Genomic DNA, 23,921 nt, shown 5'->3' on the forward strand with positions numbered 1-23,921 from the left:
GAATAAAGTTATATGGCTTTAGTAGAAATGTTATAAGGAATTAAGTATAAATAGATTAATAGAATATTAAAGGAAAAAATAAGGCTAGAATGTGTTAAGATAATTATAGGATAGAAAACAGAGGAAGATGGAAAGGAATTGCTGAAACAATTAATAGAAGTGGAATACAAAAAGGGAGGTGTGAGGAGGTCGTTGGAAATAAGCGAATGAAAGATAGGATATTGAAAGTGTTTGAGGTGTTTTTGAATTGTTTTTGTTTGTTTTTGCTTTGTTTTGTTGGTTTGATGTGTTGGTGTTATGTAGTGTTTTTGTATTGTTTTTGTATTGTTCTTTCTCTTTTCTTTTTTTGTTTGTAGAGTTGTGTTGAAACTGTTGGAAAAGTAATAAATATCATTTTAAAAAAAGGACTCTGTTTTCTGGTTTTTTTGGGGTTTTTTTGGGGGGAGGAAGGTGCTTTTAAACATTTTTCCCCCAATTCATTATAAATTATTTCCTAATGCTTTTTTTACTCTCTTGCAGGTCCACCACATATGAAAGAAAGTACCCTCAACCTCATTACATCTCCAGCACTTATCTGATTCAGCCTTATGCATCTTAGCAAGTCCGCTCGGAGTTAAATACTATCTGTAAACCATTTTAGATGTAACATGTTTTAGCTGGCTCCATTCTGCTACACCTTCACTCTGCCACAAGAGGGCGCTTAGGGACCTATGCAAGACTAGAACTACAGCAGAAACACTTCAGAGCTTTCTCCCTTAGAAAGCAACTTGCTTCCTAATCTTTCTTTTCATCCGACCCAGCCAGCCACAATATACCTGACCAGCCAGCCGCCTGTGCTCACTCCCTGCCAGATACTTTGATAACCTCCCCTGTTTTCAGCCCGCCAGCATGATGCAGTGATTAGTGCTTTAGACTAGGGGATGTGGAAGACCCAATCTTGCATCCTCACTTTGCCATGCAACTCACAGGGTGACCTTGAGCCAGTCGCCAGCTCTCAGCCTAACCCAACACACAGGTTTGTTGTGAGGATAAAACAAAGGAGGGGTGTGTATGTCACCTTTGGCTCTTGGAACACTGGGTGGCGCTGTGGTCTAAACCACTGAGCCTCTTGGGCTTGCCGATCAGAAGTTGGGCGGTTCGAATCCCCACGATGGGGTGAGCTCCTGTTGTTCTTTCCCAGCTCCTGCCAACCTAGCAGTTCGAAAGCACACCAGTGCAAATAGATAAATAGGTACCACTATGGGGGGAAGGTAAACAGCATTTCTGTGCGCTCTTGTTTCCGTCATGGTGTTCCATTGCGCCAGAAGCTGTTTAGTCCTGCTGGCCACATGACCCAGAAAGCTGTCTGTGGACCAACGCCGGCTCCCTCGGCCTGAAAGCGAGATGAGTGCTGCAACCCCATAGTCGCCTTTGACTGGACTTAACCATCCAGGGGTCCTTTACCTTTACTCCTGTATACCTGAAGGAGCGTCTCCACCCCCATCATTCAGCCCGGACACTGAGATCCAGCGCCAAGGGCCTTCTGGCGGTTCCCTCATTGCGAGAAGTGAGGCTACAGGGAACCAGACAGAGGGCCTTCTCGGTAGTGGCGCCCGCCCTGTGGAACGCCCTCCCATTAGATGTCAAAGAGATAAATAATTACCTGATATTCAGAAGACATCTTAAGGCAGCCTTGTTCAGGGAAGTTTTTAATATGTAACGCTGTACTGTTTTTAACACTGATTGGGAGCCGCCCAGAGTGGCTGGGGAAACTCAGCCAGATGGGCGGGGTATAAATAATAAATTATTATTATTATTATTATTATTATTATACCTTTTTACCTTTCAGGTTAACCTCTCTCAAAGGGTAGGTGTGATGTCACATTCATGAAGAGAAAGAGGAAGGTGCAGATAATGATTCAGCTGTTTGTTCACTGATTTTCTCAACAGTACCTCTTCTAGTAAAGTGGTTTAGTAGGAGAAAGTAGATCGAGAGAAACCCCAATGGTTGGACGCGTGTTTACACCTGAACCTCAGAATATTCTGGGTGGCTTCCAGCATGATATTAAAAACACAATAAAACATCACACATTAAAAACTTCCTGATACAGGGCTGCCTTTAGATATCTTATAACAGTCAGGTAGTTGTTTATCTCCTTGACATCTGGTGGGAGGGCGTTCCACAGGGAGGGTGCCACTACCAAGAAGGCCCTCTGCCTAAAGGTGTATAATAAAGGTGTATAATAATGACAGGGATCAGCTTTGAGCCTACAAGTGCCTGCCCCATTGGATCTGTTACGCGTTGCTGTCTAGATTACCCACCAACTGAGTAAGCTTGACCAAGCAATATCAGGATATATAAACAGCCTAGGAAGGAAACAGTCATACCCCCCCCCCCCGCTGCAAAAGTTCTCTTCAGTAATGAACTCTTAACACCCAACTGTGAAACATTTGAGAGATCGTGTAGGTGACTGGAGAAGAGGGAGCGATGGTTATAGGGAATGATTTGCTTCTCCAATAACCTGAGAGCTAATAAATTTCTTTTTGCTGCAAAGGATTGCTGAAAATCCTTTGTGCCTTCAAAAATTATACTCACATGCCCGTCAACGGCGCAACTGAAGAACCCGCTAACGTTCCAGGGTTTGAGAATCTCGCATTTACAGGGCTGAGTTTTTATTGCTTCAACAGAAATAATAAGGGGTAATCTTCTCTGGTGCAGCAGAACGGATGATTAGCCCCTCGCCTTCATTGGGTATTGCAAGTAACACCATCCCTTCCCCTGCAAAGATTCATGCTGATTAGCCGGGGGAACTAGTTGTATACTGTTCTGTCATGACCTCTGAAAGATACTTTAATAAGTAACGAGTTAATGAGTTCAATATATTCTCCCAATTTCATTTTGGCTCTAGATGAGTCAATGCAAAGCCCTTTATGGCCCTATCTGGTCTGCTTGCCTGCGTTGATCAACCCTAGGCAAACTTTGGCACAAACCGAGCACCAAAAGGTCTGGAAATAATTAGAAGAACCAGCTAGCTGTTGATATTTTAGCAGCTTTTGCATCGCGTTTGAATATCTGCGAACGAACGGAAGAATTTTAAAAGCAGTGAAATACGAAGACATGTGGATTATGAGGCAAAGTTCCGCGTATATCAAGATGTGTCTAGAAAGAAACTTCTCTCCTAAGCTCTCTGTGTTATGTGCTTGCTTTTTTTCATTCAGGGTCGATTGTGACACCGGCTGAGCCATGCCTTTGCATGCAGATCTGCCCGAGTCATGTGTGAAATGGGGAGCGGCATGAAATGTAAAGGGGGTGTTATGTACTGAGTTGAATAGGATTCAAATTGCAGCAGTCTGATTGGTCCTAGAACAATTGGATTCGGAATGCAGCAGTCTGATTGGTCCGCAGGAGCCACCCAATCCAACTCCAGGTGGAAGTGAATCCGCAACCTAATTGGCCTAAAGGAGAATCCCAGAAATAGCCAATCACGTGGGGCCCATTGTGTAAATAATGTATATAAAGCAAACATTCTGGGGGAACTTCCATTCCTCACTACTATGAGCTGAATAAAGAGCATGAAATCCACACTCAACTCTGAGTATATTTCAGGGGGAAAGAGACCTTCCCCTATTTCTTCAGCCAGTTCCCTTCTGGGTTTGCTGGGGGAAAGAACAGCATGAGGGCAAAGTGGCAAGTTGGGGAAGAATTCAGCACCCACCCCTCATTTTCATGCCCAAATCACAGGCTATTTTAGTCTACTAGTTTACTACCGCCTGTGCTGGTCCCGGGGGTAAGGTACCGTGGGTGTAGCAGAGGGGTGTAGCAGAGTCCACACGAAGAGGGGCGAGGTCCGATGCAGAGAGCCGGGCGGGGAACAGGAACGCTGGAACAGAAGGCTGAGCAGGTAACAGGAATACCGGTTAGTCAGGAACAGGAAGCCGAGCAGGGAACAGGAGTACCGGATAGTCAGGAACAGGAGGCTGAGCAGGGATCAGGAACACAGGAAGGTCCGAAGCCAACAACGACGTTGCTCCCGCAACCTGGGGCCGGGCTGACTGGGCTTTTATCCTCTTCTAAGGCCAGGGGCGGTCCCGGCCCCCAGGAGCCCCGCCTCCTCTGGCCTTAAGGCGAGCACTCCTCCTGGGGGCAACCAGTTCCCTTCGCCTCTCTGCCCTAAGCCTCTGCAGATCAGGAGAGGCCGAAGGGTTACTGGGCCCTGGAGGAGGCTCACCTGTGGCCACTGAGTCATCAAGCCCCTCTGGGGCCAGAAGGGCTTCACCTGGGGCCAGCTCCTGATGCACTGCCACAGGTGCAGGCTCTTCAGCATCTAGGCCTTGCCCCAGTTCAGCCGGCCCTGGAGGCGGGGACTCCTGTGCAGGCTGGGATTCCTCTGTTTCATCCTCCGAATCGGAATCCCAGGCCATCACACCGCCATATGTAGTACAGGCCCATCGATTGCTTCAAACATTGTTGCCATTTAACCGGAAAACCATCTCCACTTAGCAAAGCGAATATGTAGTCTAATGTATGCAGGACAAGCATCAGTGTTTATCTTTCCACCATGACTATGATGTTTGAGCAGCTGCTTCATGCATTGACGCCCCATTCATGTATGGGGGAAGGATGGTGCTTGGTGCTGTATTGTGGAATTTGCTAGGACTGCACACCAAAGCCCGGATCCTGACCCTCCAAGTGTCCCTATTTTCCAGGGATCTCCCTGAAATAGAGTCCTGTAGTGATTTCATGCTCTTTATTGCAGCTTGTAAAACAGTTATTGAATTGCCCCCCCCCAAACCTCAGGCTTTATATACATTATTTACACAATGAGTCCCGTCTGATTGGCTGATACTGCTTCCCTCCTGGAGCCTGATTGGTCTTCTCCTGCAGGACAATCAGTTGTTGCATTCTACGATCCTACCAGCCTAATAGGCTGATTAACTTCTTCCTGGAGCCTGATTGGTCTTTCCCTGCAAGCCAATCAGTTGTTGCATTCTAGGATCCTACTTGCCTATTGTTCTAGGATCCAAGCTTAGTACATAACAGTCCCTGATTTAGAGAAGCCGCCCCATTTTCTGATTTGATCCCGGAATGTCCCGCTTTTCCTTAGGATATCCCTATTTTAATTGGAGAAATGTTGGAGGATATGGAGTTATCCAACCCCTGAGCCATCTGAAGGCTATCCTTTTATAGGGAATGTCCCCCCCCCCCCAGTGTATAATGTTTTATTATGTTTTATATATGTTGGAAGCTGCCTAAATGGCTGGGGCAACCCAGTAAGATGCGTGGGGTATCAATAGTAAAGTTATTATTATGGAATGGGACATCGCTATTTTCATTGGAGAAATCTTAGAGGGTATGGAATTGGCCCACCTAGGCTTTGGATGAATCAGGCTGAGACAGCCCCAGATCTTTCAAGGAAGGAACAACCCAAAGATGGCAGTATGGAGGGTTTCAAAAGGTAGAGCGTTCAGGTGGTGGTGGGGGGAGGCGTTGCTGACAGAAGGAGAAGCAAGGCCGCCTCTGCTTCCCCACAGACATCACACTGACTGGTGAAGCAGCACCCAGCAGGACTGAGCTCTCTGCTCATCGTCTGACAAGTGGAGGGTTCAATCCTGCACTCTTCAGAGGTGGGTTTCATTAGCACATCTTCCCCACCAAGAATGCTGGAGAATGTGTGGTTCAGTCCTGCTTTCTGGAGGGGTCTGCACCAAACAGACACTTTTTGAGCAACCCAAATGTATGGATTTCTGCCTCCCTCGCCCTTTTAGTAATTATGTAAAAGAGGGAATTTCAGTAGGTACAGCATATCATGTAGGAAAAGCGATGTCTCTTAAAATCCCCTCTGCTACTGTAAGGATGGGTTCATGCCAGGCTCGCAGGATCTACTTTGCTTTTTACTAGTATCCCGAGGCCCACCAAGATGGAGCCTGTTGTGAAAGAAATACAGTTAGAATCAAAGAACCTGGAGCCTGAGGATTTGTTTGAAGTACCAGAACTAAACACAACTCACATTCGATCTGCACACTCCTTGTCATACAGTCCACCCCCAGCTTTCTTCGTTTCAGCATGTCATTAAGGGAGGGGGAGTCATTTTGTTGTCAGTGTTAGACATTTGGGGAGTCAGAAATCCTTGTTGATCTTCAAGTCTCCCAGAAATCTACCAGTAGATTTCCTTTTGCCGCCTTTTGCCCACAGCTGTTCGATAGCAGATCGCCCTCTGTTGAATTCCACTCTGTAATGGACAAGTCAAATCTCTTTAGCGAAATAATTGCCGTCGCCACGTCTGGGTTCTCCTTGATTTTGAAGCCAGAGGCACTTCAGTGCTATGAAATTTCCCGATAGCACGAAAGTACTCAGTTGTATATGTGCTTTGCTTATTTATATCTGATGCAAATGAGATTCCAAAAAGAAGAACGTTGGGTTGTTATGCCCTTCTAGCAGGTAGGTTCCCACAATGCAGTTACTCCAGCAGCAACTGGGAACTGTTTTATACTTTGAATGCCAGTGAAAAATATTATGGGTTAGTATCTCCTTTGGCTTCTTCCCTAACACAAGTGAGTTGTCCCCCGGAATCAAAACATATATTCTCCTCTTTAAATTTGTCATGCTTCTCTGTGATACTGTTGATATCTTGAGAGGCAGTAGGTTGCCCTGTCTATTACTTAAATTCATTTTTTCCTGTGGGAAATCATAAAATAAATAAATGATAAAATAAATAAATAAATGTGCCTATAATACCTTGCTCATGTTTGGAGTCATTTAAAGCTGTTTTTTGTTTGTTCTTGCTTTTAAAAACCATTTTGATTGCTCCCAGTGCAAGAAGGTTTTCATATTTAAGACTGCAATCCTGTATACCTGGGGGTGAGTCACATTAAATGTAAGGAGGCTTACTTCTGAGTAAGACTGCACTGCAAACTACTGAATAAGCCTTCACTGTAGTCACTCTAACCATATTTGGGATGGGAGGTGCAGAATCTTCATTTCGTATTTCGAAACAAATGTATAAGTCACCACGAGGCAAGGAATGTTTTGTTTATTCCAGGATTAATCACTGTAGCAGAATGTTCACATTCACTTCACAAAAGAAAATAACCGAACCATCCTCACATATGTTAAATCAGAGATCAGTTCCATGTCCAACGCTGCTCTAATTAAATAAAATGGGGGTAGACTTTGAACCCCCTGAAACCATATCCAAAAAGCAGCTATTTTAGTAAGATACGTCAAATCCAGGATTTCCACACCAAAATTTAACATCAGTATCACCTTTGCATTGAAAATTGGGCATAGAACCTAAAGGTGAAAATGCTTAGCTGCTGCTGAGGCACTCATTCGATTCACCAGAGATTTGTCAGAATTAAATTTGAAATGGATTCTCATAACCATTGAAAAATGCTTTTCATGTTGATATCTGGACAGATTGCCTCTTAACGCCCGTAGCAATTTTTTTGGTATATATAACGTGCTCCTTTGGAAGTTGTTCAGATTAACAGTGTATGAAAGATGTGAGGGTATTTTCCTTCTGCAGTGATTGTGACACACAACAACAATTCTGGCGATCAGACGACAGAGGGATGAATGAAATACTTTTTAATATGTCTACAACCGAGTGGTAAGAAACTATAGGAGAAAGATAGTATTTTTTTTTTCTGGAAAATTCTGCATATGTTTATATAATATATATTGCATTGTATAGTTTTACAGACAAATTTACATCAAATACATATGTTTTCTTTTAAAACACTGATTCGAAAAGGATGATAATTTCCCCCCACACCCTGTACAGAAATGGGACTTGATTTTCATTTCTTTTAAGCATAGTTTGAAGCTCTCTAAGAAGTGTACTCATATTCTTCGGCACTCCGGCGTCCAAAATCCATCCAACCCATGTAATCTCTGTCTCTTATTCTGTGCGTCGGGTCAAAACTCTGCAATCCCATCACAGAGACCTTTCCAGAAGCACCTTGGGGAAAACAAGAAAGTATAGAGTGAAATGGAAGTACATGCTCACTATCGAAATAATAGAAGCACACACACTCTAACAACAAAAGAGTCTTGCAGCCAGAATTTGCCAGAACTCAGTTCTGGCACCTCTTAAGTGGGCATCTAAGAGAACGAGGGAGGTGTTTGTGGTGGGCTCTGACATCTCTTTCCCCAGAAAAATAGTGCCCCTCCTCTCCCTCCTCTCTATACAGTGGAATCTTGGTTTTCTAGCATCTTGGAAGCTGAACGATTCGGAATCCGAATGCTAAAAACCCGGAAGTAATTGCTTCTGTTTTCAAACGCACCTCAGAAGTCGAATGGCTTCCAAGGCGCGTTTTTCAATTTCCCCCACTGAACTTGCTGGTAGTCCTTTGCGCCTCGGTTGTCGAATGCTTCAGAAGTAAAACGGTCTTCCGGAACGGAAACCGAGGTTTCACTGTATATGCAGGGACTATGGGGTGGTGCCTTAAACACATACAAAACTGGGCTGAGGTCAAAGGAACACGCCGAGTATACAAAGTCACAACTAGCTCTGTATTAAAATAATGGAATCATGAGTTGGAAGGGACCATAAGTATCATCTCGTCCAATCCCCTGCACTGCAGGAATATTTCGCCCAATGTGGGACTCGAACACACAACCCAGAGTTTAAGAGTCTCATGCTCTACCAACAGAGGGAGCCCTTGGCTGGCTGTCTACACAGCCCAGGAGTTTCTCGCCAGGGTTCCAGACAAGTTTCTGGTGATGCCATGAATGAAGCCTTCTACATCCAAAGTATTCACTCCAACATTGATCTATGGTCTTTACCCATCAACAAGATTCGAGAGACATTGAGCCCATAGATGTGGGAGCATACTGGTCTATCCCATGCCAGATGATGCTCTGTTGGCAAAGCACCACAACTGAGATGTTAATTACTATCTGTAGCCATGCAGGCAATGCACATCTCTGGTCAAGAAGGAAGGAGCAGATTTAGTTTAGTTTAGTTTATTTAGGGCCAGTGTTGTAGAAGCATCTCTGTGCTGAATGAAGAACAGTTTTGCAAAATAAGGATAAGGCCCTGTTCTGCCACAAAGCTCACTGTGGGCAAGTCACTGATTTTTTAGCTAACCTACTTTACAAGGTAAGGTAAAGGTAAAGGGGCCCCTATTAGGTCCAGTTGTGACCGACTCTGGGGTTGCAGCGCTCATTTCGCTTTATTGGCTGAGGGAGCCAGCGTACAGCTTCTGGGTCATGTGGCCAGCATGACTAAGCCGCTTCTGGCAAACCAGAGCAGTGCATGGAAACGCCGTTTACCTTCCCGCCAGAGTGGTACCTATTTATCTACTTGCACTTTGGAGTGCTTTCGAACTGCTAGGTTGGCAGGAGCAGGGACCGAGCAACGGGAGCTCATCCCCTTGTGGGGATTTGAACTGCCGACCTTCTGATTGGCAAGTCCTAGGCTCAGTGGTTTAACCCAAGTTTGGGAAACCCTGACATGGATAAACCTTTGCAGAGGCTCTCCAAAGAGGGAAGGATAGGTATCTAACCTGGACTCTTGCGTCGAGAGAGTTCCATGGTAGAGCATCTGCTTTGTGTTGTGCGCAGAAAGCCCCAGGTGATAAACCACTGACAACTCTAGGTAGGGCTGGGAGAGACTCCCTTCCTGAAACCCCACAAAGCCACAGTCTGTGTAGCCTTGGAAGGAACCCTGAGGCTCATCTAGTCCAACCCTCATCTAGTCATTTGCTGTTGCAACATTCATCCTAACAAAGGCAAACTAGAATTCTAGAATTGTGGGATGAGACCCTGAGGATCATCTAGTCCAATCCGCTGCATTGCAGGAGCAGACAGCAACCTTGGAGTTATCAACACTGCACTCCAGGTCTAACCAACTGAGTTATTCATCAGTGATTCCTCTGCTCCTGTTTCAGGCAAGGGGAATTAGAGGAACCTTGAGGTCCCTCCTGAATCCTAAGCTATGCAGATCTTTTGACTCTGCTCTGTTAGCACAGTGCCTTAAAAAGCAGGGGCAAGGAAAGTAGCAGGAAAACTTAAAAAAAAAACAACAACCCAAAACACATTGTACATTGGTTTTACTGCTACCCATCCCTGACCATAGCTGTCAACTTTTCCCTTTTCTTGCAAGGAATCCTATTCGGAAGAAGGGAATTTCCCTTAAAAAAAGGGAAACGTTGACAGCTATGTCCCTGACCCCCCAGGGGTTAGTGGTTTGCTCTGCTTTTATTATGCATTTCGTTTTTATCTTGTCTTTTTATGCTGCAAATCACCCTGAAGGGTGGTATACAAATTTAATAACTAATAATAATGATGATGATGATACTAATAGCAGAGGTTTAGTGCAGATGTGCCAAGGGCACTTTCAGGGTTCAACCCCTGACTACCGTCAGAGAGGAAGTGAAAGCTCTGCCCTGGCACTGCCACTGTTCTTCACGGAGGAAGGACAGGGAAAGACGCAGGCTGCCTAACCCACTTGGACATTGGATGTTGCCTGTTGCATCCCCTAAATTGTGTGCCTGGTCCAAGCCCTCTTTACACTGGGAGGTTGGTTGCCACACTCGGGAACAGCATAGATCTGAGGCTCACTTGCTCAGTGGGAGCCAGACAACTGCTGAAGACCAGGGCTGCTCCCCGTACTGTGTGAAGCCCTGGAGGTTTGTCCTGAACCAGTGGCGTAGCGTGGGGGGTGCAGGGGGGGCCGGCCACACCGGGCGCAACATCTGGGATTAGGGCAAATCCACAGGTTAGGGGGCGCAAATCCACAGGTTAGGGGGCGCAAATTCATGGGTTAGGGGGCGCAAATTACTTGCCTTGCCCCGGGTGCTGACAACCCACGCTACGCCACTGTCCTGAACACAGGGCTGGCTTGCCCCATTTTGAAGCAAGTGAATTAATACACACACAGCCATTAAATCCGGAGTCCAGAATTACCTAATGGCACCGCAGAGACGGGGGAAAGCCCCGAGGTATTTCCCAGGCAGTTTAAGCACCATATGCCGGGCAGTGGTTTCCAGAGGGAGTTATCTGAAGAAGAAGGAAGGACAGAGCCTTCCAGACAAGGGGAAGGCAAGTTGATCTGCTCCAAGAGGTAGGAGTAGACACCTCATGCCCAGACAGAGGTCTTCTCTGACCTTTCATCACCCCCAGCCACCCTTCTCTGGGCTACCTCTTAGCTGCCATATTATCCCCTTCCCATATTCTCTCCTTCCTGCCACAGACAGTCCTACCATTAGGCAAAGTGGGGCGACTGCCTCAGGTGGCAAAAGTTAGAGGGAAGGGACAGCTGTTCTTCCTAAGCTCTCTGACCATTCCCCTTTGCTGGAGAACAGAGCTGCTTTTGCTGCACGGCCCATTTCCAACTGCTAGTCCAGTCAGCTACTGAATGCAGAACAAGGAGGGGGCACCATCTTGTCCTTCAACTCAGGTGGAAAAATATCTTGGGCTGGCCCTGTTCCCTGCTTACATAACAGCCTGCTTGTTCTCTGCCTTAACAGCCGGATATCTCAGTTGGTTAGAGTACGGTGTTGATAACACCAAGGTTGCAGATTTGATCCCATTATGGGACAGCTGCCTATCCCTGCATTGCAGCGGGTTGGACTAGATTATCCTCAGGGTCTCTTCCTACAATACTAGAATTCGAGTTTGCCTTTGTTAGGATGAATGTTGCAACAGCAAATGAAACTTCAAGAGAGTCATTTGGACTCAGATGATGTCTCTGCTTTGTACTCCATCGACATGAAGGGAAATAACCCTGCCCTATTGCCTCTCTCTAGCATTTGATCTTTAGAGAAAAACTGCTTCTGCACAAGGAGGTTCTATTTTGCTGGTCGTATGCATGGAAGAATTGACCTGTTTAATCAACAAAAGCCCTTTCCACTGGCTGGACTAACAAGATGCAACCTCACTGCCTGGGCTTTGCGGGGGGGAAATCATGCTAAGAGAGGTCACCCTGCCTTCCATTTGAAGCTATTCACGTGTTGAATTTTACAGGGGTATTTCTTTGACATAGTACACTTGGGTAGAAAAATGATTCAAAAGATACCTCTTCGGGCTTGCTGGAGATATTTGGCCAGCAGAGCTCCCAGGTTAGCCTTTGGGTCAACGTTGCCGTCCAGCTGCTGGATAGATTTCCCAGAGCCTGGAGTACGGACATGCCGGTAGGTTTCCAGCAAGCTCTTCTCGAGATCAGTAGCCACAGGATTGGCATTGTGGGATCCTGAAGTCTGCTGCCCCAAGGAGCTTGAGGACAGCGCAGCCAGGAGCAGGCAGATGCAGACCCCGCTGTACATAGCTAGAGAGGAAAAGGGAGAAGAGGTTGTCAAGGATGCTAAAAGGCTCCTTCACACACACACACACACACACACACACACACACACACACACACACACACCGTAGTCTACTTACAAACCAACAAATATTCTGGCAGCTCAATTAGACAAGGAAGAGATGCAGTTAACTGCCCATGGGACTAAAGACCATAGAGGTCCATGCCCTTGGTTGATTATAGCTTGAGCAAAGATAACCAGTTAATCACTGGGTGGGGGACCAACTGCTTTGACCATCTGAAACCATTCATTGCTTTCCCTTTTGCAGTGCTGGCAGGGGAAAGCACTTTCCCCTCTTTTGAAAGCAAGACATTCTGCTTTGGAAAGGCAACGAAATATTTACTATATTAGCATGGTTCTGGTTGCTCTGAGTCGCTGAATATCATCTCTACATCTTAGGGGGAAAATGCAAAGAGGTGTTGACTTCCTTCCTGGATAATGTGTAATGCATGGATCTACACCACAAGATCACACTTTCTGTACCCTGCCTTAATTTATCTGGAGTAAATGTATACTCGCTGTTCCAGTTCCAGGTTTGCACTCTGGTAAGTAGAAAACTAGAAAAGCCAAATTCACCTATGAGAAAGAGAACTTTTATCCAGCATCCTGGCTGTGAATAGGGAAGAGTAAGTGAGGCTGCAATACCATATGTAAGTCTCACTGAATTCATCAGGACCTGTTTCTTAGTAGACATGCATAAGATTTCAGAATAAAAGGTATTGGTTGCTATTAAAGCAGTTTTAGCTATGTGTCCCTTCAGAATACATCTGTGTGAAATACACAACTAATGCTTTTGCTGTGTGTGTGTGTGTGTGTGTGTGTGTGTGTGTGTGAGAGAGAGAGAGAGAGAGAGAGAGAGAGGATGCTTTGAGGGAATGAAGTAGACACGTCTGAAGATATTTTTGTGACAGGGTAAGAAATGTAAAGTGAACATTTGATTTTGTGCAGAGCCCACAACTTGACAGATCTATTAAATTCACATGCATTATAGGTTTCAGTACGACACCTGTTTCACATACATCTGAGAAATCAGAATATGGTACACCTAAAAATAAGTCCCATTTGTTTATCATCCTGGGCTTAACCCAGCAAGAAAACATAAATGCTTGCATTGGGCTGGAATGTGTCAAGATGTCTCTTACATGCTAAAATCACCAAGCTCCTTAAACTTAAAAAGAAATTACAGCCCCAAAATCATTCTGCAGAGACTCAGCTGCAGTGATGATAAAAAAGGTAGCAACATCCAATCTCCAAGTAACAAATTGTAAGTGAGATACGAAAAAAGAAAATTAAAAAAGTGTTACTTAAATAACCCAGCTGCTAATATTATGGTGTAGAAACTAAAATTCAAATTATACAACCTTTCCAGCTCCCCATCCATAACACATATGCCACTAAAATCCTATACACACTTACCTGGAAGTTTAATTGAATTAAATGTGGCTTATTTCTGAAGAGTAATCATTATAGGATTCACTGCATGTAGAAATGTCATTCAGATTTTTTAAAAGACACCTGAATTCTGTCTGATTAATGTTGGGTTTGGGTTTTCAAAGAGATTTCACAGCCTGCTCCATATAAAAAGTTACTGTAACATTGCCTCTTGGTTTAGCACAGGCAACACCACCCAGCAGGAACTGTAACTGAAAACAGCAACAGCCTGAAAACTCGGTTTTGTTGCCCAAGATGCTTCCTCAAAATGCAGTGAATTAACCCTGTACATGTTTAGTAAAAGGTTAAGAAAGGCAGAGAGGAACAGTTTTTAAACTCAAAGTGCCTGTGAAGCTGCCTGCAACAGTTTGGAAGACCATCGCTGATTTCATTCTTACAATTTCTAAGAAAAACTCAGTGCAGTCTGAGAAACCCTTAAGTACAAAGAAAATGAAGCAAAGAAGCCAGCTACCAGCTGTTTCCTTCCCCCACACACCCTAAAAGCAGTTTCTCAGTGAAATAATCATCTCCTACCTTCTAAATGAGGTGCAGGTTGCAGCTGTGCACGAGAGAACAGAGGCAGGCTAGAGGTTGTAGCTGAGCCCTTCAATGCTGCCCCTTAAATAGTCTGGTCCAGTGTCATCTGTTTGCACAGCTCTGACGCAAGGATGGGAGCACCACACACTCCAATGTATGGGTGGAGGAAAGGCACTTGTATTAGGGTTGGGGGGTGGGTGGGAGAAGTTGCCAAACAAAAGGGTTCAGTTCTGTCTCTGCAGCAAGCAGGGCTTTGCTTCCCTGACATATACTTCTGCCTAGCAATGTTGCAGGGATTTTGACTATGTATTGAGAGAAGAAATGAGAACGACGGTAATTCAGGGGCACTGTTGGAGTGACTTTAATGCAGAGCTGTGGTGACGGCAACTAGAATTAATGAAGCTATCTTGATTAGGCATCCAAGTCTTTTCACAGGTACACAGCCAAAGCAACTGAGCACAATCCTTAATTTTGTATGGCTGTGATCCTATGCACATTCACTTGGGAATAAGTCTAAAAGGGCGCAGAGGAACTTACTTCTGAGGAAATATGCATAGGGTTTGGGTTAAGATTAGGTTTAAATGTGATAGTTTTAGCATTTTTGTTGCTTTAAATCCTATGGTGCCTCCCACCTCTCTCTCCTGAATATGTTCACCAGCCAGCAATCTTAAACAGATTCACTTGGGTGCACAATCTAACACTGGAACAGGTAACATGGCACCCTCCCAGGGTACTACAATTCCCATCAGCCCCAGCCAGCAAAGCCAGTGATCAGGGATGATGGGAACTGTAATCTGTAACATCTGGAGGTCACTTTGTTGACAGCCCCTGGACTATCAAAACCAAACAAATGATTTGGGGGTCTGGGGTGCAGTCTTGTTACTCCATGGAATCCTGCAGGTGCTCACATTTGAAACAACTACTCATGGCTTGTCTTGTGATCTTAAGAAGAACAACAAGCTACTTACAGTTGAACTATAAGAGCAAGGAATAGCCAATGTGATGTCCTTTCAATGTTGTTGACCCCTGACCATTCTATCTGAGGCTGATAGAAGTTGTAACTCAACAACATTTGTAGAGGACCATACTGGCTACCCTTGCTGCAAGTTGTACCAAATTCATTGGAACTTCCCAAAGTAATGTGATGGCTGCTTATTATTATTATTATTATTATTATTATTATTATTATTATTATTATTATCTAATAATATAGGGTGGGTTGTTCTTTTGGCTTTTTTGAGAAGCTAAAAGAGTTCTGCACAATGTGTGCTTTGTAAAGCTGAACATTGTGCCTTTTTTGTAAACTGGTCAGAGGTTTTCTTACAATCAAGTGATATATAAAAAGGTAAAGGTAAAGGACCCCAACAGTTAAGTGCAGTCGTGAACGACTCTGGGGTTGCAGTGCTCGTCTCGCTTTACTGGCCGAGGGAGCCAACGTTTGTTCACAGTTTTTCCGGGTCATGTGGCCAGCATGACTAAACCGCCTCTGGCGAAACCAGAGCAGCGCACGAAAATGCCATTTACCTTCCGGCTGGAGCGGTACCTAGTTACTTGCACTGGCATGCTTTCAAACTGTTAGGTTGACAGGAGCTGGGACCGAGCAACAGGAGCTCACCCCGTCGCGGGGATTCGAACCGCCAACCTTCCGATCGGCAAGCCCTAGGCTCAGTGGTTCAGACCACAGCGCCAACCAGTTGATATATACCTTATGTTAATTATATAAATTAAATGCCTTATGGCCTAGCACCATTTGGGGTTTGATGGGTAACCTGTGTGCCAGTTTGAGCTGATGAATATTAGCACATATTGTCTGCCACTCACCCTCCTACTAGTATATGTGGAACTGATCCATTGTAGTGTATGGTTTGGAATCCAGAGTAAGATAGTAAAGGTAAAGGTACCCCTGCCCATACGGGCCAGTCTTGACAGACTCTAGGGTTGTGCGCCCATCTCACTCTATAGGCCGGGGGCCAGCGCTGTCTGCAGACACTTCCGGGTCACGTGGCCAGCGTGACAAGCTGCATCTGGCGAGCCAGCGCAGCACACGGAAACGCCGTTTACCTTCCCACTAGAAAGCGGTCCCTATTTATCTACTTGCACCCGGGGGTGCTTTCGAACTGCTAGGTTGGCAGGCGCTGGGACCGAGCAACGGGAGCGCACCCCGCCGCGGGGATTCGAACTGCCGACCTTTCGATCGGCAAGTCCTAGGCGCTGAGGCTTTAACCCACAGCGCCACCCGCGTCCCATATCCAGAGTAAGATAGCCATGATTTAATCCAAGCCACATTGAATTCAGGGGGAGTTAAACTTAGTCTGGGTCCAATGGTAAGCGACTACTCTGAAGACAAATGGTTTCTGACTGTATCTGCTGCATGAGGGGTTTAATAATAGTTATCTAAGAAAGTATTGATGCCAACTGGACTGATTCATTTCTCCTCCTCCTCTGGCAGCCTAAAAATGTACATGTATACGGATGTGCAGAGGTGGATTTAGGGCACAAGCTACTGGTTCGGTTGCAGTGGGAATGTAAGAGGCAGGTGGTGCTGAGTTTTGGCATCAAACAGGATGCATGCTGCTGAAATCTGAGTCTCCAAGATCTGCCACTGAGACGTAATTGTAATGTTGTGGAAAGGAAGTCCATGGCGATCAATGGTTAACAAAAAGAATGGAACGCTTCCAGGTGAGCATCGGTTGTTTCCTGATTCCTTTCAAAAACCCTTTCCACTTTTTTATTTAAAAAAGGAAAAAAAGGAATCCTGCCTACAGCCATCCCTAGGTGAGCTCGAACTACCAGCCTTATGAGGAATGGTTGAAGGAGCTGGGTATGTTTAGCCTAGAAAAGAGCAGACTGAGAGGAGATCTGATAGCTATCTTCAAATATCTCAAGAGCTGTCACATGGAAGAGGGAACACGCTTGTTTTCTCCTGCTCTGGAGGGTAGGAGTCAATGGATTAAAGCTACAAAAAAGCAGATTCCGACTAAACATAGAGAAAGCTCCCTGACAGTAAGGTCTGCTTGACGGTGGAACAGACTTCCTCCAGAGGTTGTGGACTTCCCAATCCTGGGAGGTTTTTAAGCAGCGGTTGGATGGTCAACTATCATGTATGATCTAGTTGAGATTCCTGCATTGCAGGGGAGTGGACTAGATGAACCTTGGGGTCCCAATTCTATGATTCTATAGAAGTCCACCAATAATAATAAGCATAATAAGCAGAAAGCAGAAATGAGCAAGGAGGACAACGTCAATAATCTTTGGCTAGGACAAGGTACAGTAGTAGTAGTAGTAGTAATAAATATGTCAAAGAGAAAAACAACTACCAGACTTTTAGAAGACATCTGAAGGCAGCCCTGTTTAGGGAAGCTTTTAATGTTTGATGGACTCTTGTATTTTAATATTCTGTTGGAAGCAGCCCAGAGTGGCTGGGGAAACCCAGCCAGATGGGCGGGGTATAAATTATTATTTTTTATTATTATTATTATTATTATTATTATTATTATTATTATTATTATTATTATTATTATTATTATTATTATTAAAAACTTGGCCACTTCCTCGCCACCCTTTGCCCACGGCGGAGCTCTCCAGGGTGCTGAACCAGCCAGAGCTTTTAGGCTTCCCCGTGCGGATCGTGCAACTTTCGGGGTTCACGTCGGAGGGGAGAGCGATTATGGGATGCATTGGGAGTGGCTTTCCTTCGCCCACAGGGTTTCAGACCCGGCTTTTCCGGGGCTAAGAGGGGTGAAACCTGGGACGGGGGACCGGACACCCCCTTCGTCGGAGCTAGGGCTCTTTTCTCCCCGAGGACTGCTTGGAAGCTGGCTAGAGCCCCGAGGTGCCTGGACGGGGCTTTTACCGGTCGCTTTAAAAAAAGGAAAGAGAGAAATGCAAACACAGCCGCGCGGCTGAAACCTCGCCTCCTTCCCGGGCGGGTCCAGGGCGCTAAGAAGCGAGCAAACAGTCCCGGGGCCGGGCGCCCGCCCATTGATCCACCCTGGCGCCGCCGCCGGACCAAGGGATCTCGCCGCGAGGCATCGATCCCAGCGCTGGATTCCCGTCCGTCTGTCGGGGGAGGTCGAAGGGGGAAGCGGTTCTGCAGCCTGGAAACGCAGCGCCGCAAAAAGGGAGACTCCGGAGTGCCCTGGGCTCACATCTCCAGAAAAGAAAAGCCCACCCTCTGGTCCTCTCCAAGAAAAAAATACCCGCTTACCTTCTCCTTCTGCCCCGGATAGGTGTGGGGAGTCTCGCTGAACTCGCCCGGTTGTCCCTTTGTGTTTCAAACTTTTCTTTTATCCGGGAAGTTGCTTGGCGCAGCTCCTTCGCCCGCTGCCCTCGCTCAGTGCCCAGAAGCTCCAGAGCGATTTTGGCTGCCAGTGCGGACGCTGCGCTTTCCTTCCGAGACGCTACGCGGGAGGAGCTGCGGGGTAGAGGCGAGAGGCTGCGGAGTGAAGGAGAACTTGGGGGGACGGACAGCGGGGCCTCTTCTAGTCCTTCCACTAATTAATTAGTTAATTACCTTTATATCTGCCAAGGAGCTCCAGGTGGCCGGCAGGTGTGCCAACTTCAATAAAATATGGGGGAGGGGAGTAAGCCCCACCCCACATAATCCATCGCAGGATGCGGCGCATGCACACCATTTGAATGGCAATGCCCATCAACTTGGGGGGGGGGGGAATAACCCTCAAATATTTTATTGCTGGTCCCTGAAGGGACCTCAGCCCCTAATATGGGGGGGGGGGGGGTAAGCCGCACCCAACATAATCCATCATAGGATGCGGCGCATGCACACCATTTGAATGGCAATGCCCATCAACTTGGGGGGGGGGCAAAATAACCCTCAAATATTTTATTGCTGGTCCCTGAAGGGACCTCAGCCCCTAATATGGGGGGGGGGTAAGCCGCACCCCACATAATCCATCATAGGATGCGGCGCATGCACACCATTTGAATGGCAATGCCCTTCAACTTTGGGGGGCCCATAATAACCCTCAAATATTTTATCAGGGTCCCTTCAGGGACCTCAGCCCCTATGAGGTGGCTCCTATGGTGACTCGCATGGTGCCCCTCCCCCTCCCCGTTTCATCTTCACAACAATCCTGTGAGGTAGGTTAGTCTGAGAGACCGTGGCTGGCCCAAGGTCACCCAGTGATCTTTGTGGCTCAATGGAGATTGGCGTCCTGGTCCCCCAGGTCCTAATCCAGCAGCATCTTATCTGTTTCTGCTACACCACACTCATTTCAGAGGTGACAATGACAAACAATGGAAGGCAAGAGGCAGGTGTTATCAAATTTTGGCACTGCGCAGGATGCTGCTGAAGTTTTAAAGCCCAGAGTCTGCCACTGCTGATTTAAGGTAAAGGGTCCATTAGGTCCAGTCGTGGGTGACTCTGGGGTTGCGGCACTCATCTCGCTTTATTGGCCGAGGGAGCCGGTGTTTGTCCGCAGACAGCTTCCGGGTCATGTGGCCAGCATGACAAAGCCACTTCTGGCGAACCAGAGCAGCACATGGAAACACCGTTTACCTTCCTGCCAGAGTGGTACCTATTTATCTACTTGCACTTTGACGTGCTTTCGAATTGCTAGGTTGGCAGGAGCAGGGACTGAGCAACGGGGATTCAAACTGCCGACCTTCTGATCGGCAAGTCCTAGGCTCTGTGGTTTAACCCACAGCGCCACCCGTGTCCCTACTGCTGATTTAGTTATCAGTTTATTTATTACATTTATATTCCACCTTCCCTCTAAGGATCTCAAGGTGGTGTACATACTTCTCCTCCTGCTTCCTCCCCATCTTATCCTTACAACAACAATCCTGTGAGGTGTTGTGAGTGACTGGCCCAAGGTCACACCCAGTGAACTTCATGGCTGAGGGGGGGACTTGAACCCAGGTTTCCCAGGTCCCAGTCCAGCAGTCTAACTGCTACACCAGTCTGGCATCTTAGCATCTTAGATGTGGGTGATGGAAAGCTATTCTGGTAACATGATGTATGCCTAGAAGCAGTGTAGGCTGCTCCATTGGGGGTGGGGCCACTGCCCCAAAAACCTCAGTCTGCCTTCAGAGAGTCCCCACCTGCCTGCCTGCTTACTTACAACCAATGAAGGCGTAGCGCAGCTTGTCATTGGCTGTAGCGCCACCTACTGGTGCCCTCCCTGCCTTCTGCCTCATCAGTCCCCTTTGGGCACCAGACACCACTGCCTAGAACAGGGATTTTTACCTGTGGTTTATGGACAACTCGAGGGTCCATGGATGGTCTTCAGGTGGCCTGTGAACTAGGTGCAAAAGAAATGTTGCAATCAAATAAATGGTGTTTATGCATTTCCCCCCCTCTGGGGAGGGGGTCCATAGCTTTTATCAGATTCTCGAAGCAGTCTATGACCCAAAAAAGGTAAAGAACCACTAGCCTAGAAGGTTCAGTATCTACAGTAGGAAAGCAATATACGGTGGGCAGAAGGTCCAGGAACTGACATTGTAATGAAGACAGGATATGGTAATCTACTGTGATCTTACATGCATACTGTTAACTGGATAGGATTCGGGGGTGACGGACTTTGCAGAGCAGATCTGGTTCCCATTCCTTTCCCAGTACCCATAGGTTTGCCAATGTTTGTCTCTTTATGGCACTGCACCACTTTGTTGAGTGTAACCCGAGTTGTAGAGCTTGCTACTGTTTTGTGTTACTAATGTTGGCTTTGACTGTCCAATCAAAAATTGAGGAGAGGTCCCAGAAGAAGGGCACTCAGTTTCACTACTAGAAAAACAATGGGTCCTTGGGATATAATCATTTCAAAATGGTGATGAGAATCATATTTTTAAAAAAATCAGGAAACATTCCATATTAAGTTGAACATGGCATTAAATAGGTACAGTGGTACCTCAGGTTACAGACGCTTCAGGTTACAGACTCCGCTAACCCAGAAATAGTACCTTGGGTTAAGAACTTTGCTTCAGGATGAGAACAGAAATCGCGCGGTGGCTGTGCGGCAGCAGCGGGAGGCCCCATTAGCTAAAGTGGTACCTCAGGTTAAGAACAGTTTCAGGTTAAGAATGGACCTCTGGAACGAATTAAGTTCTTAACCCGAGGTACCACTGTACACAAATGATAAGGTATTGAGCGTCCTCTGTCCATGGGTAAGACAGAGCCAATCACTTGACAAAAGACAACCTATGTTTTTTAAATTCAGTAGTAGAAACTTCTAAGTTCACTTATGGCTTGAAGTTCATACGCCCTGAAGTTCACAGTCGCCCACTCTACATAATTCCATGCAATCTGCCCACCTTTCTGTTCATAAATTTCCTTTCACACTCTCTTCAAATGCAACCTAGAATGAGACCCCACCTTCTGGAAAGCTTTGGTCCCTCACATATGTGTAAGTGATTAATTATGTTCATCATGTTTAAGTATTCATTTTGCACTGTGGGAGCCGGCGAGCTCAATCTGGAACAGTTTGCACCAAGTTCTTTAGGACAACATTGGCGCATGGGAGGGCCTGCTACATAGTAGAAACCAATTTCTGTGGTAGAAGCTGATATTTGTTTTAACTTTAGCATTGTTTCCGGTATTCATTGAGCTACACTTGGGGAGTGGGTTGGAGGAGAACAAGGCTGTGGCTGAAATGGGAGCCAAACTGATCACCAGGGTGGTGTGGCATCTAAAATGTTGGAGTAGCATTGAGGAGGCCCATTAAGTTCATCAGATGACCTTGGGTCAATTACCATCAACCAGTTTAACCTAGTTTAGAGTGATGCTATGAGAATAAAAGGGCAGAATTATGCATGAGCTCCTTTGAGGAAGAACAGGATGCAATTGTAATAAATAAATAATATTGCCATATGGATAAATGTAAACTCCAAGGCATACATATTCAAGCTTTAAAGCATTCACCTCCTTCTGAAGGCATAATATCAAAGAACCAGTGTCCTGTTTCCACAGATGACGGACTGTATTGCTTGCGGCCAATTTGGCACTTTATTCTTGTAGTTTACATATTTTATCATTTTCTGTTATGTTCATGCTTAATAAAAAGATCTAGGAAAACCTATTGAGTTAATTTTCATCATTAGTAAACATCAAATCATCCCTGATTTCTTAATATGTATGAGGGATATCCACCAGATTCCCTAGGCTGCTGTGTAAGAATTGCTATATCGGTTTAATACCTAAAAAGGGAGACAAAATGAAATGAATACCATGTCTTTATTATAATTTAATAATTTATACAGTTAATTTATATAGTCTTATCGGGCTGTTTAATAAACAAATAGAATCCAAAGGATTGCTTCAGTAAACAATTAACAGCAATAAAAAATAGCTACATCCATATGATCACATCTGTAAGCAAATCCTGTGTGGAAATTTAACAACAAAAATTTAACAAAATGACTTTAACAACACAGTCTTATGCATATCTACTCAAATGCGTGTTCCAGTGAATTTGGTATGACTTACTCGAAGGTATAGCAGTGGCGTAGCGTGGGGGGTGCAGGGGGGGCCGGCCGCACCGGGCGCAACATCTGGGGTTAGGGCAAATCCACAGGTTAGGGGGCGCAAATCCATGGGTTAGGGGGTGCAAATCCATGGGTTAGGGGGCGCAAATTACTTGCCTTGCCCCGGGTGCTGACAACCCACGCTACGCCACTGAGGTATAGGATTGCAGTATAAATCTTATACATGAACCTGTGAGAGATTAAAACATGTCAGTATTTAGCACAGCCTGTCAGATATATCTGGTAGGGTTGTCTATACAATGGCACACACAAAAAGGATCCATGAATACTATAAAGTACTATGAGGTTCTTTTCAAGTAGGAAAATTCTATTTCCTGCTGACATTATAACCCATAAGAGGATATGCTTTAGAGTCTCCACAAATGTATCTCCCTTTTCAGCAGGCTGCACTATAGATTGTCGTAGCAATAGAAAAGGCAAATGATAGACAATGAATGCTTGTGCTGAATAAAACTTTTTGACAGCTCTTATTGTTGTGTTGTTATGGCCCTGAGAACTTGGATCAGGAGTGAGACACTGAGCTACTGGGATAAAGAACAAGGACAATAGATTTCTTGGCCAACTGAAACAACAGGGAGAGGTAAGTTATAAGTCATTTCTACAAACTTCTGACTGCCAGATATAAAAAAAGAGTTCTTTCTTCCTACTTCCCTTCCATCTTCAGTCAGGTTGGCATAATACTTCTCTCTCACTTTACTTCTGAATTTTCTGGTTGTTAAAAAAAAATCCTCCCATATTCGGTACTATGGACAGCACAGAACAAGAGATTGAGAGGGCGAGATCCAGTTTGACTATACATCTCCTTTGAACAGCTTATTTGGAGACTCTTGATTTTCTGCCTTGGCAATTCTTATTCTTACTTTTTAAATTCATAACAGGGTTGGCATTTTTTAAGATCTGAAGATGTTCTGGAACTGTCAAGATTGCTGACAGTTAAGTCCAGTTGCAAACGATTCTGGGGTTGCGGCGCTCATCTTGCTTTACTGACCGAGGGAGCCGACATTTGTCTGCAGACAGTTTTTCTGGGTCATGTGGCCGGCATGACTAAGCTGCTTCTGGTGAAACCAGAGCAGTGCACAGAAATGCCGTTTACCTTCCCGCTGGAGCAGTACCTATTGATCTACTTGCACTTTGACGTGCTTTCGAACTGCTAGGGTGGCAAGAGCTGG

At 45.7% G+C, this 23,921-nt stretch overlaps 1 protein-coding gene across 2 annotated transcripts; it reads right to left on the minus strand.

Moving 5' to 3' along the window:
- Positions 1–7,552: 7,552 nt before the first annotated feature.
- CCK (cholecystokinin) lies at positions 7,553–18,657 on the minus strand. 2 transcript variants are annotated; one of them, XM_028751454.2, is made up of 3 exons: positions 18,461–18,657; positions 12,003–12,251; positions 7,553–7,940 (listed from the first exon to the last, which is right to left on the minus strand). In XM_028751454.2, the coding sequence occupies exons 2-3, from the start codon at positions 12,247–12,249 to the stop codon at positions 7,810–7,812; spliced, it is 378 nt and encodes a 125-aa protein (XP_028607287.2). In that variant the 5' UTR covers positions 12,250–12,251; positions 18,461–18,657; the 3' UTR covers positions 7,553–7,809. The 2 variants fall into 2 exon arrangements, with proteins under 2 accessions (XP_028607287.2, XP_028607286.2); XM_028751453.2 differs by lacking the exon at positions 18,461–18,657 and adding an exon at positions 14,251–14,410.
- Between the last annotated feature and the right edge of the window lie 5,264 nt (positions 18,658–23,921).

This window comes from Podarcis muralis, chromosome 12, assembly GCF_964188315.1.
Source record: "Podarcis muralis chromosome 12, rPodMur119.hap1.1, whole genome shotgun sequence".
Classification (NCBI taxonomy): domain Eukaryota; kingdom Metazoa; phylum Chordata; class Lepidosauria; order Squamata; family Lacertidae; genus Podarcis; species Podarcis muralis.

What these genes read in the sequence shown, in the direction of transcription:
- CCK (XM_028751454.2), bottom strand. Translation starts at nt 12,249, where the DNA reads ATGTACAGCGGGGTCTGCATCTGCCTGCTCCTGGCTGCGCTGTCCTCA. An exon ending in TCTCCAGCAAGCCCGAAGAG is followed by an intron (nt 7,941 to 12,002) that starts GTATCTTTTGAA and finishes GTTTTCCCCAAG; the next exon opens with GTGCTTCTGGAAAGGTCTCT.